General features: G+C 56.0%; 1 protein-coding gene across 1 annotated transcript in view; it reads right to left on the reverse strand.

Moving 5' to 3' along the window:
• ATP6V0D1 (ATPase H+ transporting V0 subunit d1) overlaps positions 1-19,407 on the reverse strand; it is a 42,927-nt gene that overhangs the window by 8,501 nt on the left and 15,019 nt on the right. Inside the window, exon 2 of the mRNA XM_003812192.5 lies at positions 6,917-7,088. Coding sequence (XP_003812240.1) covers positions 6,917-7,088 — 172 coding nt within the window. The remainder of the gene's footprint in view (positions 1-6,916; positions 7,089-19,407) is intronic.

Below are 19,407 nucleotides of genomic sequence, written 5' to 3' on the forward strand. Positions count from 1 at the left end.
TCTACCCCGGACAGCACACACGCCTCCTGCCTATGAGGCCTCCAACATCTCATATACCCCAGAACCCATGCTGCATATGCGCCACCCTGCAATACTCTAACTGCACCCCATCCAGCCCCAATGTAGCCTTGGTGCTCCCTGAGACAGTCACAAATCCCCTGCCCCCAAGCAGAAGGATGCTTTCTTATGCTCTCCCTCCCTTTCGGACGGGAAGAGGGAGAAAAAGCACACCCAAGGCCCACCTTATCCAAGTGATCCCACAACCACTAGCATTACCAGCCCCACTGTCAGAGCAGATAAGGCCCAGAGAGGGCCAGCACCAGGCCCTAACACACCACAAAGCAGAGGAGCTCCACGTCCCCATGGCCAATGTCCACACACCTCCACCCACGGCCAGGGCCCCCTGCCTGGCTCTACATACCCCACCTAGTCTCATTTTCTCAGAGGGATCCCCACCAGCCAATCTCCTCTTTTTCAACCTCCCCCTCCTTGCGCCCCCCACTCAGGGCATCTGTTTATGTGGGGGAAATGCTGAGCCTAGTAAGGGCCACTCACAGTCATACTACCCCAGCCCCTTCAAGGCCCTCTTCAAACCCAAGCCAGGCCAATCGTGGGCGATCCTGTGCCAGGCCCAGCACTGCCCTTCCCGGGCTGGCTATAAGCTTGTTGCTGCTGCAGCCCTGCTTTTCTCTCCTGCCCAGTGAGGGGCAGAATCCTCTTTTTCAGGAGATGAGAGGCTGGACAGGCCTGGCAGAGATAAGGCTGGCCCAGCAGTCTGCCTTTCTCCCAAGGCCGAGGCCTTCAGCAGGCAGGGAAATCCTCCTCTTCCTCCTTGCCTGGCTTCAGCAGCTGCCTCCCTGCCCCCAGAAAGCCACTCCACCATTCCTCCCCTCATTTGGCCTCAATAGGAGGGAATAAGGTTCCAGCTGGTCAGCATCTCCCTCCAGGGGAAGACAGCTGGGGAGTGGAGGGCCGGCTGCCCGCCAGGCCAAAGAGGCCCTTGTGGGGTGGGGGTGGGGCCATCTGTATTCCTCTGCCCAGAGGCCCTCCCTTGCCCTGTGCCTTCAAAACTCAGCTTGGGCCCACAGACATCTTGGGTTGGAGTTTAGGAAGCCACTTCCTCCAAGAAGCCTTCAGAGTCCCTAGCCAACTCTGCCCCTCTGCTGCGCCCTTTGGTGCCACCTGCTGGAACAATATGGCTTCTCAACCCCGGGTGGCTGGTCTGGTGCTGGTGAGGCAGCCATGATGCCTGGGTAACCCTGCCAGCCTGTCCACTGCAGTCCCCAGCAGGTGCTCCAGTGAGCTGCTAATGACAGTATCTGTATTCAATCACTTCTGGGTCCTGAAGAGCCCTGTGCAGAGTGGAAAGTGAACAGAAATATCACTGTTTCTGAGCTCTGTCCATGGCCTCAGCACACCACCTCTCGAGACTTAGTTTCTCCTCCATATCAAGATGAGTGAGGGCCAGGCATGGTGGCTCACACCAGTAATCCCAGCACTTTGGGAGGCAGAGGTGGGAGGCCCTCTTAGCTCAGGAGTTTGAGGCCAGCCTGGGCAACATAGCAAGACCTCATTTCTATTAAAAAATCAAAAAAATTAGCCAGGTATGGTGGCATGCACTTGTAATACCAGATGCTTGGGAGGCTGAGGCAGGAGGATCACTTGAGCCCAGGAGATCAAGGCTGCAGTGAGCTATGATCATGCCACTGCACTCCAGCCTGGGCAACAGAGCAAGATCCTATCTCAAAAAATAAAATAAATAGAAGATGAGGGCGGGTGCTGTGGCTCATGCCTGTTATCCCAGCACCTTGGGAGGCCGAGGAGGGCGGATCACTTGAGGCCAGGAGTTTGAGACCACCCTGGCCAACATGGTGAAATCCTGTCTCTATTAAAAATACAAAAATTAGTCGGGTGTGGTGGCGCACACCTGTAATCCCAGCTGCTCTGGAGGCTGAGGCAGGAGACTCACTTGAACCTGGGATGCGGAGCTTGCAGTGAGCCGAGAACGTGCCACTACATTCTGGCCTGTGCGACAGAGTGAGACTCCAGCTCAAAAAAAAAAAAAAAAAAAAAGCATATGAGTGAGGTGTGGCTCCAACAGAGATAGTGAGCTTTAACCTGCTCATAAAAGTCCTGCCTTTCCCCAAGGCCCAGTTGGGTCCTTCCACCTGGTCTGAGCCTTCTGGGCCTCACGGAGCTCCTGCATGCTTGACCCCAGGAGAAGAGTGAAAGTGCTGGCACTCCTTCAAGGCAGGAGCCAGGTCTAGCCCAGGACCCTGAAACCACAGCCGGCCTACAGCCCCCAACTGCAGAGTCCTGCCATGGACCCAGAAACAGTGACTGTAGATAGCAAAGACAGGAACTGGCCAGGGGAGTGGGGGCCAGAGGAACCTGATGTCCCTCTGTGACCAAGCAGGGCCCCAAGGTTGGGGTGACAGGTCCTGGAGAAAATCACAGATGTGCTGACAGGCCCATTAGGCATTTGAGGCCACTGTCCTGGGACAAAGCCTCTTACCAGTTGCCCACTCCAGGCTGGTGGCACTGAGGCCCCTGACACAAGAGACATATGGGCCCTCAGATCCCCCAGGTGGTGCAGGTTACCCATGCCCAGGCTCTGCCAATGGGCACCTGGGCTAGGCCCCTCCAGGGAGGCTCACTCATTCAAAGACAAAGGCCTTTAAAGCCCACCTGGGACTCCCCAGAGGCCGCACTCACTCCTCCCACAAGTCTCTCAGCTTGTCTTCCAGGACCAACTCTCTCAAGGGAAAACATCATGGAATGGCCCAGATCAAAGTCCCCTCCAAGGCCAAAAAACCCTGACAGACACTATCCCAAGTCTCACAGCAAGGTAATGACTGGGCTTGGGCACGGTGACATAACATGTTAGTGGCATGAAACTGAGCCAGATCCTCTCAAGAGCACATGACGACAGTCCACTTCAGGGGCCCTATCTCACTCAGGCTGTCGGCCCCATGCCAGACAGCTGCCTCATGCCAGACAGCTGCCTCTTCTCCAGCCACCTACTCTCTCCAGTGGCTTCTCTATCCCCACCTGATCCTGGAGTCCTCCCAATGCTGTGAAGCCACCTGTGATCCCCAGTTCCATTTGCTAAAGCTGCTCACAGTCCTCTCCAGGCACTGTCTATACTATCACTGGTGCCATCCCACTGCATCCAGGCACCTCCCTCCCAGCCCCAGGCCTGGCCCAGAGCAGGTACTGGTTATGTGTGCGGCTGAAGGCTGGCCAGGACCTACAAAAGCAGTGGACACTGTCTCTCACACAGAAGGGCAGAGGCAGCCTCAGCCAGCTCCTGCTTTCATCACCTCCTGGCAGAAGCCTGCTCCAGCCAGCCTGGGGCAGCTCCAAAAGCAACTATGAGGCCCTGAGGGATGGAGCTAAGGTGGCCTCTGTAATGGTCCCAACCTCTGTCCCCAGCTGGGCCAACTTTGTCTGTGGGCAGTCAGGGCACTGTTCCCTCAGGTCTTCACACCCAGGACAGGGCCTCTCGCTGATGCTTCTACTGCCTGGAGGACTGTACTCTCCTGAGTATATTCCTCTGCGTTTTCTAGGGTAGCTTCCTCATTCCCAGAGTGGGCACCCATATCTGGAGGCTGTTGTGTGGGGCACAGAGCCAGGTGCACCATGCTCGCTACTCAGGACATGTATAGTTCCCTCAACCTAAAAACCCCCTATTCCAATGCTTCCCTTAAATGCTTTTCCCCTCAGCCAAACTAGCCACCTCCTCAGGGAAGCCAATCGTGAGCCCCAGCCTAGGGGAGCTCAGGCCTCTATGGAAGGCTTCACCCCTTCCTGCAACACTCCACACACACACTGGGGATGGCCTGCTGGGGCAGAGCGGAGAAGGGAGAGTGGCCAGAGAGGTAGGAGTTAAGTCAGAGAGGCATCATGGGAGCAAAGAAATAGCTAGGGGGGCTGGGGGGTGGACACCGCAGAGTGGTCACGCCTGGAGACCTTGGCTACATGAAGGTCAGGGGTGGCTTTAGCCAGGGCCTTGTGGTGGAGTGACGGGACTGTTGAAAGCTCGAGGGATGAGGGGAAATGAGAGAACAGACAGTGAATGTAAAAGTTTAGGTCCCACGAGATGTTTTTTAATTATTTGAGCTTGCTTAGATACTGAAGAGAAGAATTTGGAAGGGAAGGTGCCTGCACAGACAGGAATGCAAATGAGTGGCCACTCAGCATCCAGGGAGTAAGGTGAGGGCACTCAGAACATTGGTGGAAGGATCCAAGAGAAAAGGAAGGGCACTTCTGCCATTGGAATGGGGTTCGGGCGGTGGGGGGCAGAAGCAGCACTGGGAGGCATATTATTGGCTTCCACTGTCTTTGTGAAGAAGGTGGGCCACCTGCCCAAGAGGAGGCTGGGGGCAGGAGAGCAATGGTGTTTAAGACGGGAAGGTGGTCTTTGCAGTGCTGGTGGGGTCTGCAGGGTGCTGAGTAGGTAGAGCCAGAGGCTGCCAGGCAGAAAAAAGCTTGAGGCTGGCTAAGAGGGTGAGCATGCAAGCCTGGCAGCAAGGATGACCCCCCACTCAAGGCTGGCTTCCCCAGCTTTCCTCCCGGCAGTGGAGGTAGGGGGAGAGCGGCTCCAGGCTGGAGGCTGCTGGGATTCCTCCAGGGCTGGGGGGCTGCCAGCCGGGTGGGACCATGAGTCGGGCGGCCAAGAGAGCTGCGGATGTTGGCAGAAAAGTGCTCGAATGATGGACCAGGGAACTTCAGTTGGGGAGGGCGGGAAATGAAGACAGAAGGGGTAGCAGGGGAGGAAGCAAGGCCTAGTGTCCCGCTGAGTCCGGAACCCGTGTCCCACAAGGGACTGAGAGTGGGCTGGAGGGCCTGAAGGCTGTGGGTAGAGAGGTGCCTGATTCAGCAATTTCAGGGGTGGAGTAGTTCCAGGTGGTGACATGGGCCTGGGCAGCCATCAGTGGGGGTGGCTGAAGTGCAGAGCAGAGGAGCAAAGGAGCAGGTCATTGGAGATGACGAGGTCATGGACCAAGCAGACACAGGCCCTGATGGGCTGACACGTGACTGCTGAGCTCCTTCTGAGTGAGGGGAGGAGTGAGTGGCTGGTAGGACTGGAAGCCACAATCACCCATGAATGGAAGGGGTGGGAAGTGGCAGATTCGGACAGCCTTCCACAGGACAGCACTTGGCTGCTTTAAGCACCCTTGGTGCTTGCAGCCAACCTCCAGCTGTGGTTGTGCAGCCTCAGTCACGCTCAGAGCCCTCTCCAGTTTCATGGCCTGGCAGGCTAAGACCAAGACAGGCCAAAGGCTAGCTGCACAGGCAGGTGGGCCAGTGGGCAGTGGGGTGGGTGATATCTACCCTCTGACCATGGGCACGGGGTCAGGCCTCCTCTGGCCAGCCTAGCTGGCAAGGCCAGAACATTCACCAGGAAGCTGAAGCAGCCTTGTGCAAACAAGTCTCAGGCTGGGCTCTGGCAATAAATGTACTGCTTCCTGGTATGTCCTCAGCTCTGGCTTTGCAGCAAGGAACACAGAGACCAAGGCCAGGGAATGATCAACAGATGGGGAGCTGCAATGTGACCCCTAATGTAGCACCACAAGAGACACCCCATTACCAGCCTCCTGCCCCAGTAGGTCCATGTTGGCATACCTTGATGGAGGCCAGGGCAGCAAGGAGGCTCTCAGGAAAGGAGGCCTGTGGCCAGGAGAGGGCCTGCTTCCTAGCTTGGGCATGTTCCCTGGCCCTTCAGGTGTCCCAGCCTCTGACTCCTGCCTGAGAATAGAGCCCTTTGGCTGCAGCACTTCTTGAGCAAGTGGATCCTGGGCAAGTGGCTCCTAACTGCAGGGGATAAGAATCAGGCCAGGCAGCAGGCATCTAACTCTGTCCCTGCAGGGACAAGTGGGGCAGGTGTGCCAGGTCCCAAGGAAAAGAGTGGGGGCACCATAATCAAGGAATGGTAAAAGTTAGACAATACCCAGAGAGCTCAGGGAAATGCTTCACCATACTGCACACTCACACTCTGCCAATGCAGGGTACTCTCCTAGACGCTAGCCGCTGAGCATGCCTCTGCTCACCACCCCTGTGGGGCCACCACCTAGGCTGGGACTATTTCTTTGTCCACCAGGACTTGGCTCATGGCTCTTGGGACATCCCTGCAAAGGGACCCTCCCTACCTCCCTGTGCAGTCCAGGTGCCCTCCCCGAGCCTGCAGATCCCAAGGTCCTTTCCTCCACTCAGCTTCTCCAGGAGCTTGATGAAGGCAGAGCTGTGCCCAAGGGTCAGACAATGAAGAAGCTGGGGCAGCCAAGAGTCATAAGAATGGGAGCCTGCCCACCTGAGTTCCTGAGGGCTTGCGTCAGAACTGAGAAAGGCAGCTAGACATTCAGCCTGCCCCTCAACTCTACTCCGACCCAATCTCCCTGAGACCCAGGGCCATGGTCAGAGCAGATAGAGAATGGGCCTATCCTAAGACCTTGGCCTTTCAGAGCTCTGTCCATCCCCTGACACCTGACCCCTGGCATGGGGAGTGGGGCCTGGTGAGTGTTCTGTTTGGGTGCTGTAGGGTAAGAAAAAGGGCTCCCACCTTCCCAGGTTTCCCTGCCCCAGTCTATGTGACTGGGGGGAAGAGGCTTCATCCAGCACTACTGCTTGGGACACTCTTGCCTGCCCATCATATCTTCAGCCAGTAGTGAACGTGCTGGTGACCCCATTTTATAGGTGGTGGCCTGGAAGTCCAGGGTTGTTGAATGACCACGCACACAGTCAGGGAGGACTCTGAAGGTAGGGTCCTGTGACACCTGGCCTGACAGAGCTGCCATCAGCTCTGACAGCTGACACAGGCACGAAGGCAGCTAGCCTAAGCCACACTGAACCCAGCTCCTGCAGGTGTAGCTATCCTGCCCAGGTAAGAGAAGAAGGCGCTACAAGGCACACTCACGTAATGAAGTCTAGGAAGCTGGCGAGTGGCTCATAGGCATGGTTCCTCATGTGGCGGAACTCCACCACCATCTTCTCCTTGAGCCGGTCATCGATGACTGACACCGTCAGAGGTGATGCCTCGTTGGCCAGGAAGTTACCATAATCAGTGCTCTGCAGATGCAGTTTCAAGTCTGAAACCCAAGGGTAGGGGGTAAGGGCTAGCCTTGCTGGGCCTCCCCAAGGGTCCCAAGTCCCCATCCCCACCCCAACTCAGCCCCAGCTCTCCCCTGCAGTTGTGTCCCGCTACTACCCTGATCTCCATCTCCCTGTTGGCTCAGGGCCTACCACAGGGCAATCAGCTAAGGCCCTGGAGATGCACCAGATCTTTGGGCCACAATCCAGCACATGGAGCCCCAAAGTTCGAGCATAAGAGGAATAGTTCCTCCCCAAGATGACAAGAAAGCCTGGGAAATTCCAAGGTCCAATCCACAACCCACAGCCTTTGAAGTCCTTCTGTATGTTAAGCTGTAGGCTGGCCCTAATCTAGAGCAGGGTAAGTCATGAGCCCTGCACTCCAGGGCCTCAGGGTCAGAGGGGCAAGCCAACACACCCCGAGGCACATGAAATACAAGAGATGCCTGAAGCTGTGGGAGTGGAGTGGAGAGGGCACCAAAGATCAGACTGAGAAGATGAGAAGGCCACAAAAGGCTGGGCCACAGCAAAGGGCAGGGGCAAGAAAGTACAAAGGAAACAGCCAGGAGGATGGTGTGAGTGACAAGTGGCCTGCAGGGCAAATGAGTGGCATGCGGGGGAGGTGAGGCTGGCAGGAAAGACTGAGCGTCCCTTCAGAGTGGCCGGAGACAGGCAGACCAATCCTGAGGGTTCTCTTGAGCATTCAGAGATGGGGTAAGGGAAAAGGAAGGAGAGGCAGAGCAGAAGGGCCCGGGGGAAGCAGGCCAAGGGAGAGGCAGTGGGATCCTGATGAGAACCTAACAACAGTCTCCCAGAGTGTTTTGTTTTTGTTTTTGTTTGTTTGTTTGTTTGTTTGTTTTTTAGAGATGGCATCTTGCTAGGTTCCCAGGCTGAACTTGAACTCCTAGGCTCAACTGATCCTCTGGCCTCAGCCTCCCAAGTGGCTGGGACTACAGGCATGTGCCAGCCAGAGTGATCTTTTTAAAACACAAGGCAGACCATGCCATTCATTGGCCTTAAACTCTCCGCTACTCCTACTTCACTCAGAAAGAGTCCCTTCCAGAGCCCTCATGTGGTGGTCCCACCATCCCCGCTTAACCTCTCTGACTTAGGTCCTGCCATTCCCCCATGCTCACTATCCCCAGCCATGTCCCCACCTCAGGGCCCTTCCCCGTCCCCTGGCCTGAAAGTGGAGCTGTCTCCCCCTCTTCCTTCAGATCTTTCCTCACACGCCCCCTCTTCAGAGGCTTCTCCAGCAGCCCATCACTATCCCTTGTGTTATTCTTCTTAGCAGTACTTATCCCACCTGATACAGGACACAGAAGCTCCCTGGGGACAGTACCAAGGACAGTGGCTGAGAAGATATCCAGGCACATGGTGGCGGAGGCTGGCTTGGAAGACTACATGCGTCTCCGTCCCCTGGGGAGGCTGCCCAGGGGATCAAAGGCGGAGCTGCACTTGGGACCACCTCCACACGCTGTCCTGGCCACGGCCTCCCCAGATGTCTTTGAGGCTCAGGAGACCATGCTAGCCTGGGTTGTTTAGAGAAGAAGGGAAGTGGGGCACATAAACCCTCTACAAGCTTAGGGGACTCCTGTGATGCCCCTCCTGCTGTACTCCATCAGGAGAAGACAGCCCCAACCTGGAGTCAGGCGAGCTAAAGGAGAGATGGAACACAGCATGTTGGAATACAGCAGGTCTCTGGAATAGATGCCTTCCACCTGCATCTCTGGGGGGCTGGTGGCAGGCCACACTCATGACCTCTGTGGCTCCTGGGCACTCATGGAGTGAACTTCAACCTCCTGAGGCCTGCAGGAGACACCTGCTGCCTTCACCATTACTCTGCAATTGACCACTACTTTTCTCCCATGGCCACCCAAAAGGGCATAGAAGATAGAGTCAGGCAGGGCAGGCAGAAGCCACCAGCCCCTGTTCTGCTCTGTGGACCCCAATGCCTTTTTGCCTGGGAAATGTGCACTTTCCTACATCCTTACCCCAGGCCGTCTGCAATGAACCCTTGCCCTGAGATCTCTTCTCCCACATCCTCACCACATCTAACCAAGCCCCAGCTACTCCTAGAGTAAGGCATGGGTGAGAAAAGATGCTTTGCTCAGTAAACTTGGGTGGTTGCAGTATTTCATTACCCATTTGGTTGTTAACTGTTCTTAACTGTAATTGATGGTCACTGCTGAAATAATATATTGCCTGTATTTCTACCTCTAGAAATGGGTTTCATGTGCTAGATTTTAATATCCTTGAGCTTGGGCAAGTGTGCAAGCCTTTTTTTTTTTTTTTTTTTTTTCTGAGATGGAATCTTGCTCTGTTGCCCAGGCTGGAGTGCAGTGGCACAATCTTGGCTCACTGCAACCTCTGCCTCCTGGGTTTAAACGATTCTCCTGCCTCAGCCTCCCGAGTAGCTGGGACTACAGGTGCATGCCACCATGCCTGGCTAATTTTTTTTTATTTTTAGTAGAGACGGGGTTTCACTATGTTGGCCAGGCTGGTCTCGAACTCCTGACCTCAGCCTCCACCTGCCTCAGCCTCCCAAAGTGCTGCGATTACAGGCGTGAGCCACGTGTGCAAGTCTTTTTAAGAGAAACATGGTTTATTTGTACAAAACTGAGAGATTGTTAATGCCCCTGATGTGGTTTTTGTGGATGTGAAATGGTGAGAATATTAACTGGTTCCTCTTACTGTGGTATTAAAATGAAGCCTTCTTAATTTATCAAAGTCATGTTCATTCTCTGATTTTATATACTTGGGGTTCTGGCCCAGGCCCAGCAAGTGCTGAAATCTCCACTAGGGGAAGCTGCAGAGCGGATGGCAGCTGGGAGCCAAGACTGGAATACAGTTCTCTGGGTCAGACCCAGGCACTGGTGCGGCAGCTGCCAGACCAAACCTGTCTGCTTATTCACACAGCCACTGCAGCCAGCCAAGAGCCCTTCTCAGGCCAGGAGACTTCTTCCTTTTCAGCTATAGCCTGGGCCTAGAGGCCGGGCCAGATGTACAGGGTGAGCTCCAGAGAAAAACTCAGTCCTTTGGGTGGTGGCACTCCTGCCAGTGACTCCACTATTCCCTAGGACTGGGAGTCTGGACCCCGGTCTGGCCTCCTGATCCCTCCCCTCCAAAGCATCAGGGGCTGGGCCTCACCCGGGCATCTGTGTACACACTGCTCTTCCAGGCCCTGGCACAAGCTGCTGGGAGGCTTCCCCGAGTGAGCTGTCACCTCCTACTCAGGATCCTCATGAGCTCTCAAGCAGCATGAAACTTCCTCTGCTCCAGCCTCCCACTTTGCTCCACATGGCTTCTCTCCCTAGCTCAGCAACTTCCCCACTGTCAAGCACCTTTCCCCTCCCTAGGCCTCCATGACTCTCTATCCAACACCTGGGACTGGTCAGGGGGGAGTCCCCTCATCCCAACATGAAGCGGGCAACCCAGATCTACTCTAACTGGAAACACATGGGCTGTACGGTGTACTCATCCCCATGCCAGGAGCAACCTGTGTGCTGGACCTCTCAACCATGCCCATCTCAGCCTCAGGAACAGAAATCAGACAGAACATGAAACCTGTCCAGAGTCCCAGAGTTGGGGCATAGAGGGGCTGGGATGTGGAGCAGGCCTGGGGGATTCTGTCTGTCCCCAGATCTAGTTTCCTCCTCTCCTCCCCACTCTGCACCTCCTTTACCGCTCTATTCCCCAGCCCTTGACCCAGGACAGGCTTTTCAGATACAGACTCAGCTGTCCAGACAGATTTCAGTCCCAGATGAGCTGGCAGGTGGTGGCAGAGGGGTGGGAGAAGCCAGGGCATGCCTCCTTCCCCTCCTCAGAGGCAGCCTGAACACTCACTGCTCATCTGACAGGCATGGACCGTCAGCACTGTCACTGGACTGTCATCACTCAGGGACAAGTCCCTCTGGCATCCCTTGTGGCACCATCCATTCCTAGAGAAGCCAGGAATGTGTGCACGTGAATGAGGGGGCAAAGCCAAGCAGAGGGCTCTCTTCTGCAGGCCCCCCACTCCTGGGCTCAGCAAGGGCCTCCAAGCAAACACCCCTGTGCCTTGGCTGCTGCATTCTGCTGACACTGCATCTGGGGAAGCCACGGCTCCAAGCACTGCTGGAACGCAGGCGGCTGGGTGGTTTCTGCTGGCGTTTGTCAGATCAGAGCAAACCCGGGAGACTCTACTGAGAATCCTGCCCAAGGCCTGAGGAGTCTTCCTTACCAGGAAACTTATTTTTTAAAAGCCCCCAGGGACGATGTCAAAGGGCCGTTCCAGACCACTTTCCCTGGCCAAACCCCACATCTCCCTGTGACCCAGGGAAGGGGGACAGCCTGCCAGCCAAGAAGGCGACTTAGAGAAGGAGGCCTGCTGAACCCTCAGCTCACCCATGAGGAGACCACACAGGGCTTCTAAACCAGCTCTGGCCCTGTTGGAGAAACCTGGCTCCCAGACCCAGTGGCTGGCAGCCCCAAGCCCTAAGACAGTACTGGTCAGGCCTAGGACAAGGCTGGTTGGGATGCTCCCTCCTCCCCAGCTTCCTGCTCTCTCTGAGGGATGCGGAGGAGGGGATGTGACTGGGAGGGGACGTGACTGGGAGCAGGATCTAAGCACAGAAGGAGAGGCCTGGAACTTGTTGAGAGCTTTGTGGGAGACCTGGCCACCCAGCCCTGGCCCAGCCTCTGAGGGCAGCCAAGGACGGCAGGGGCTCTGGGAAGCCAGGGGCTAGTTCTGCTCTGGGCCTTGGGCTCAGCAGCCTGACAGCCTCAGTGATGGCCACTGAGAGGCCCAGACGTGCCCAGCCGAGGCATGAGCAAGCAGTGTTCTGGCTAGCACAGACTCGGGGGACCGCTCTGGTCTACCCACAAGCCCAGCTGTCTACCCCAAATCCTCCCATCCATGGCCCAACACCAGGAATGTCTGGCCAGCTTGGGATCTCTCACAGTAAAAGACTTCCTTGAAGGCTGATTTCTCATGTTCAAAAGATGCTGCTGCTCTCAGGAAGTTCTCTCTGCTGTCTGACCTGAACCCCAACTCAGAAGCAGCAGACCAACTTGGTCTCCCGGTATCTCCAGCCTTCCCTCAGGCCTAGGCTTGCTCCTCAGTCTGCACCCCAGGACCTTCCCACAACTCCTCTGCTTCCCACATTCTTGTCCCCATGTTCAGATGACTCTCCCCCCAGCTCCATCTCCTGGCACTACCCAGGCCTTCTGCCCCACATCTTGGCTCCCTACTCCCAAGACCACTCTCCATACCATCACCAGAATGAAGTCCTCCAAATTGAATGGTTCGCTGTCACCTTCACCCAGCAGTCCATGTAGCCCTGAAGCTGGAGTTCTGCCTCTCCCCCACAGCCTGTGAGGCCCCGTGCCCTCAGCCCTAGCATTACCTCAGCCCTTGACTGGTCTAACAGTGCTACTTGCTGGCCAGAGTGACCTTCCTGTGATCTCTGCTCCAGCAAGTGCTCCAGGGAAGTCCACAGGCTGCCGGAGAGAGAAGCCCTTGAAGTGCAGGAAATAGTGCTGCTTTCTCAGGCCCATAGAGAGGCTGGGTTGGGAAGACACACCCCCAGCCTGGAAAGTGAGAGTCCCTGCCCTCCCACCTCCACAGGCCGGCCCTGTCCACCCTGAGGTTGCCTGTGTCAAGGACCATTGCCCTGGCTCCAGCAGGGGCAGCTGAGGTCTTTGAAGAGGCCTGGGAAGGCTGCAGGCCAAGACCCACCTGGCATGGCTGCCCCTCTCAGGGGTCGCCAGGCTGCACCAGACTCAGGCTGGCCACACTGGGCCCCAGCTGGCACCCCTATCACCCTAGCCCTTGATTAGTAGGAGGGCATGGGACACTCAGCCTGCCCAGTGCTTTCTGCTCTCTGTGTGACAAAGTATGGGCTTGGCAGCCAACCCCAGACAGGCCTTGAGAGGTGGCAGCTGGGCAGCCCTGCCCCCGCCCACTTCCTGAAACTTTTCCCAGATCCTGCCAACCCAGAAGGGGATCTTTCAGCCTCTCCAGGGCTCCCAGGGTCAGATGGCACACGGCCTTTTCAGCCCCCAGGCCTCTGCAGTTCCTCCCCAAGGGCCATAGGGAGACAGAAAGGAGGGTCCTGGCCCGTGCCAGGGGGTTGGTCCCACATGCCCCAGGGCCCAGTAGGCATGGAGGCAGCCCCTGGCCAGCATACTGGGCGGGGCAGCCCCGCTCGAGGCTCCCCCGTGGCCTCATGGCCGGCCCATGGAGGGGTCTTGCTGGCCAGCTGGCCACAGCACAGTGTGAGAGGACAGAGTGTTCCCAGACTTTACTTCTGCTTTTCCAGAGGTCACTCAGTGAGGCTCTCCTGGGGAGCTCAGGGGTTTTCAGGAATTGAGGCCCACTGAACGGAACCAGATGTGAGAACATGCTCCCTAGACTCTGGTGTGCCCACAATGCCATTCTCTGCAAGAGTGGCAGAGTCTTGGAGCCTGTTCTACCACTCCCCTGGGCCTGGCTGAGAAGTCTGCTTCGAAGGGACTGGACCTGGGCTCTACCTCCAATGCTACAACTTCTACTGGCTCAAAGTAGGAAAACTCAGACAGATGGACCGATGTGGACAGATGGCCAGGCTGGTGGCCCAACAAAGCGAGAGCTGCCCTGCCCCTCCTCGGTGAATGTGCTGCGCCTGACCTCCTCCCTAGGCTCAGGAGTGGGAGGAGACCTTTTTTTTCATATCAGCTCCAAAGCAGATGTGTGCACTGGCTGGCTGGATCTGCAGGGTCAGAGCACCACATCTGGAACTCTCAGTGTGGGAGCCACAGCATAGAAACCATTAACCCTGGGTTTACCTGGGGCCTGCAGCACAGTATGAGTGTCCTCTTCAGCCCCCAGGCCTCTGCCAGGGCCCTTCGCAGGCTCTCTGCAAACCTCACGTAACACCAATTGACTGAGTAACCCCAAGTTCCAACACTTCCTATCAAATGCCAGCTTTCCCCCCTCCCCCCATGCCATCTGCCATTCTCCATCCGGAGCCTTGGCACTATCACCCTCAACTGGGGTATCCATGGCACCTTTCCCTGGCCAGTGCAGGCCCACCCATCACCCATCAGCTGATCCATCCCACAGCCCCAGCCCCCTCTGCAGATCCATTTTGCCAGATCACTGGCTTCAAGACATTATTCCTTAGGCAGCTGAGTGGGACAGGGGAGAAAGAATCTGGGCTTCAGAGCCACAAGGACCTGGGTTCAAATCCTGTCTACAAATTGGCCCTAAAACACTTGTGGAATCTCTCTGGAACCAGGCCCCTGGCCAGTCACCAGGTAACAGGTTCTGCAGTGCCAGCCTCCCAGGGCACTGCACAGACACTGAGCAAAGGCAGAGGTTTACAGAGAGCTGAGCACAGCATACCACAGTCCATTTCTCCTGGCAGACACCATGAGCCCAGCAGTGTGTAGCCTTGACTCCAGGCTGTTGCTTAGGCTGTCCTACTAAGTCCTGTACAGAAGGTACCTGTTCCTCCTCTCCATGGTCTGTCCCAACCCTTTCCCAGGCCTCTAGCATGCTGTCCTCCCTGTCATAAAGCCTGCAGGGGACCTTGTGCAGCATGAGCATGCTAACACTCTGCTATCTCCTGGGGAAAGAGAAACAGGGCTGGCTCAAGAGCCGGGGCTTCTGTCCCCAAACCTACATCTCACCTATCAGCAAGATCATAGAGAGCTCTGAGCAGCCCCAGCAACCTGGATAGAGAGAGGCAAGGACAGAACTCTGCACCACCCACCACACCCTGAGTTGCCCTGAGGGTCTCAGGAGCAGGTAGGAGGTAGTATAGCCAAGGACAGCTCTTGCTTCATGGGAAACCTCTGGGCTGGCAGGCCAGTAGTCTTGGGAAGAACCTGGAGTCTCCTGCTGGCACGGTCACATGCAAGTTACTAGGTTTCAGGTGGCTAAGGCAGAGCTCCTGCAGGGAAAAGACAGTAAGTTCTCCTTCCTCGGTCCCTGGACCCACATTTTGTTTCATGCTAGAGGTTTTTCAGTGAGGTGAGGCACTCACAGTAGGGGAATGGGGCCAATCTGCAGAGATGGTCCAGCTGACACCAGGGGCCAGTGGCACCGACCATCAGCAACATCAGACACAGGGATCAAATGGGAGAGTCACCTCCCAAGTCCAGGAAGCAAAAGGATGTCTGCCCTGGGTTCATCACCCCACTCCCTGCTCTGGGACAGGTGGTAGGTGGTGGCAGAGACACATTTAATTACCCTCATACTCTCAGGAACACCTTGTCCCTGAGGCTGGGAGGATGAAACCATTTCTCACATCCTAGGAGGAAGTCAACTCGTTTGACAGTCAGGAGGGTGCCAGGCAGGCGACAGTCCCATGTGCCAAAGGGAGGGGCAGAACTGGTTACTGCTGCACCCAGGGCAAGTTCCAAGAAGCTCTCCTCTGACTGAGTGGAGATCCACCTGGACAGCCCGTCACCAGGCCGTCCCCACCCAGGCCTGAAGGCTCCATGGGACTGGCATGTCCCAGGAGACACAGGGCTTGCAGGGCAGCTTTCCTATGTTCCCTGGCCACAGCCCAGCCTGAGAATCAGACAACCCAGCCTCACCCTGGGAGGTGGGGGCCACACCCTCCTCTGTTGATGCCCTGCACTTTGACCGAAGCAAGCTATTTCTTCTCCAGGTTTGCCACCACGGTTATAGAACCGGCAGGTTGGGGCGGATCTGGAACTGTGAAGAAGAGCTTCTTTTCATTTTCCCAAAGATGTGAGTTTGCCTGGGCATGAGTAAGAGGTAAAGTGGTCTGGCCTGGCCAGATGCCAGGTAGCCCAAGGAAGGCCAGTTATGGCAATGTGCTGTGCTCAAAAGCTGGCCGAGGCTGGGCACAGTGGCTCACACCTATAATCCCAGCGTTTTGGGAGACCAAGGTGGGGGAATCACTTGACCCCAGGGAGTTTGAGACCAGCCTGGGCAACATAGTGAGACCTAGTCTCCACAAAAAATAAAACAAAATGAGCCCAGCGCAGTGGTACATGCCTGTAGTCTCAGCTACCTGGGAGGCTAAGGTGGGAGGATGGCTTGAGTCTGGGAGGTTGAGACTGCAGTGAGCCAAGATCATGCCACTGCACTCCAGCCTGTGAGACAGAGGGAGACTCTGTCTCAAAAAAAAAAAAAAAAAAAACCTGGCCCATGCCCATGTCTAGCTTCTGGGTCTGCTGGCCTGCACCACCTGAGCAATCCTGTCAGCTCTTGATGCTGGGCTCCTGTTCCACATGCACAGCCATCTTCAGAAGGACACGAAGGAAAGTTGGGGCTCACTCAGTTGGAGGTGGAGGGGATTTCTAGGGCTCCCTAGAGGTGGCTGTTCTCAGTGAGAATAAGCAGGTCAGGCTGGATCCTGGCAGGAGCATCCTGCCAGTTCCATGGTGCCTAGAGCCAGCCCAAAGGAGAAAAGTAGGAAATACTCATTTTGCTTTGACCTAGGCCCTGTGTTTGGGCTCATGGGATCAAACCTCATCTGGGGCTGTGAGCTCATGCACTGTCAGCATAAAGTCCCATTCCCTGCGGCTCATAAAAACTGGACAGAGGCTGGGCGTGGTGGCTCATGCCTGTAATCCCAGCACTTTGAGAGGCTGAGGTGGGAGGATCACTTGAGCCCAGAAGCTCAAGACCAGCCTGAGCAACACAGAGAGACTCTGTCTCTACAAAAAATACAAAGATTAGTCAGGTGTGGTAGCATGTGCCTGTGGTCCCAACTACTCGAAAGGCTAAGGCGAGAGGATCACTTGAGCCCAGGAGGTCAAGACTGCAGTGTTCATGCCACTGTCCTCCAGCCTAGGTGACAGAATGAGACTCTTTCATGAAAGAAACAAAGAAAGAAAAAAGAAAGAGGGAGGGAGGGAGGAAGAAGGGGAAAAAAAAAAGAAAGGAAAAGAAAAAAGAAGAAAAAAGAAACTGGACAGAGCAGCCCAGGCCAGAGGTAGAGTTAATCCATCCCATACCTTTCGCTGGCAGAGCCAAGAGGCTTGGTCCAGGCAAGAAGATGGCAGAAGCAGTAACTATACAAGCTGGTCCAGTACAGCACCCCCAGGACCCCACCCACCCTGCCTTTCAGCCCTCCCCTCAGCGGCCCTGCTCAAGGGCCTTGTGGGACAGGTGCGGGGGCAACAGTAACATGCCAGAGTGAGCCAGTGCTGTGGACCTGGGCTGGCCCCTGGGAGGGACGTGGTCACCTGCTTTACCACACAGTGGAAGCTAGGTCCAAATGACTGAAGCCACTGGGGAGGTGGGAGGCATGGAGCCTGGGCAGATACCGAAGGGTGACATTCCAGGACCCTGTGCTCTCCTAGGCCTTGTGATACGGTATCTAGTTTGAAGGTTAAAGGGTTGGGGGCATGGGAAAACAGGCAGAGCTGAACCCATGACCTGGCAGCCTCAGGGCCTTGTGTGCTACATCATGGACTGCAGCTCATCTGTATTCATCAGCTCCCAACCCTTCAAGTTTCAAGCTAGATCCCATGTGGCAAGGCCTGAGGGAAAGACAAGGGCCCCAGAAACAGGGTCCTTTTTGCATGACTACCCGTTCCTGAGTTGGGGGCCAGTTCACAGAGATATAGTCCAGGCATCCTTGAGTGAACAAATGGAAGAATAGATAAAGGGGGAAAAAAATCAAAGAACATAGAGTGATTGGACAGGAACTGCCAAGACAGGTGTCAGGAGACCATAATTACGCCCTTGGGCCTTACCTTGGACCCAGCTTCCCAGATGAAGAGAGCTGGATAACAGTACCTCCAGGAGCCTGTCCAGCTATGACACTGTTCTAGCCTCGTCAGGCCCAGACCACATTGACTCCCTGCAACCCAGCCCCTGAGGGCCACTCAGGGGCTCCCAGTGAGACCAGTGGCCTGGATACCCATGGAACAGCCTCAGAAGAACTGATGACAGCTGCAGGGGAGACCCTGGGGCTGTGGAGCCTCTGAGTGGCCACCAGCACAGGGACAAGGGCAGGCAGTAAAAGCTGAGTTTCAGATGACTCCTCAGAGGGAAAAGCCCCATCCACCAGCCAAGCATGAAAGCCTCTGTTGAGGTCAAGGCCTGAAAACCATTGCCTGAGCATCCAAAGTGGGGCAAGGTCTGGGCAAGTGCCCAGGGCCAGGCAAGAGCTGGCCAGGAAAGCAGTGTCCAGCACCAGTCAGGGCTGCTCCTCCACATATTCCTTTCCCCTGCCACCAATCTGCCCAGCGGTCCTCAGGACCACCCACATTCACACAGGGGCAATCCCAGCACTGCCCCTTGTGCCTACTCCTTGGTCCTTCAGGGGAGTTGCTAGGTTTGGACACACAGAGCAGGTGCCCAGGCCACAAAGCAGCAGCCTAGCCTACTAAAGCACCCTTCGGGGCCTTGACTTTCCTGCCTCTGAAAAGGAGGAAGACCAACATTCTAGTGCAGGATAGATTTTTTAAAACATCAGCCAGGGAGTAGGTGTTGGATGAGGCAGACGCCAAGGAGCCCAATGGAGAGGCCTCCAAACTGGGGTACAGCGTAGGAGAGACTTGTCAATCAACTGATAACCCATCGCCAGCCTGACCGTGTGGACCTGCAGTGCTTACATGGTGTTCAGGTGCCTGGTTTGGCCATCTCCCGGAGTCACCCTGCATATATGTACCTATACATGCCACATACATCCTACATGCCCCTCAGAGGGAGTGCCAAATGAGGTTGAGGAGAGAGAAAAATTCATCCTCTGTCCTGAAGACAAATTTTCCCTCTCCTGGAGAGGCCAGGGTGGCAAGACAAGAGTGGTGACTACCTAGGGAGGTGCACGGTTCTAGGAGCCTGAGAAGTGTAGCCCTGATCCCTGGGCTGCCTCAAGCTCCTACTTGGAGCTCCCAAGACCCATAGGTTCATAGCACACTGTGCTGTACCTGCAGCTCCAACTCTGAGCTGCTAGCATGACCCAGGTGAGGGTAAATGAGGACGGTGTGGTGGGCAAGGCTGGAGCAGCCTGCACTGGGCACCAAGGCAAAGAGCATCAGGAAATGTCCCCTGGCCTTCTCCTTCCCAACCCAGGAAGATAGGGCACAGGGAGGTGAGGATGGGTAGAGGTACACAGACAGGAGACACTAAGCGACAAGCCCTACCTCATCTGAGAAGGCCAACTGAGACTTAAGTGAGGGAAGTAGGGCCCAGAGCAGAGACCCAAGGGACAGTGCTGGTGGCAGCTGCCCCACGGAAAAGCAGAGAAAGAGCCTGGATGACTCACGGGGTCCAGCCACACCTCCCTCCCCAGGCTCCTTGACAGTGGAGTGATCCTGGCGCACCCCCTTGTGGTGGGAGGATGGCATTGTCCACAGCGAGGGACC

Source organism: Pan paniscus, chromosome 18 (genome assembly GCF_029289425.2).
Source record: "Pan paniscus chromosome 18, NHGRI_mPanPan1-v2.0_pri, whole genome shotgun sequence".
NCBI lineage: Eukaryota > Metazoa > Chordata > Mammalia > Primates > Hominidae > Pan > Pan paniscus.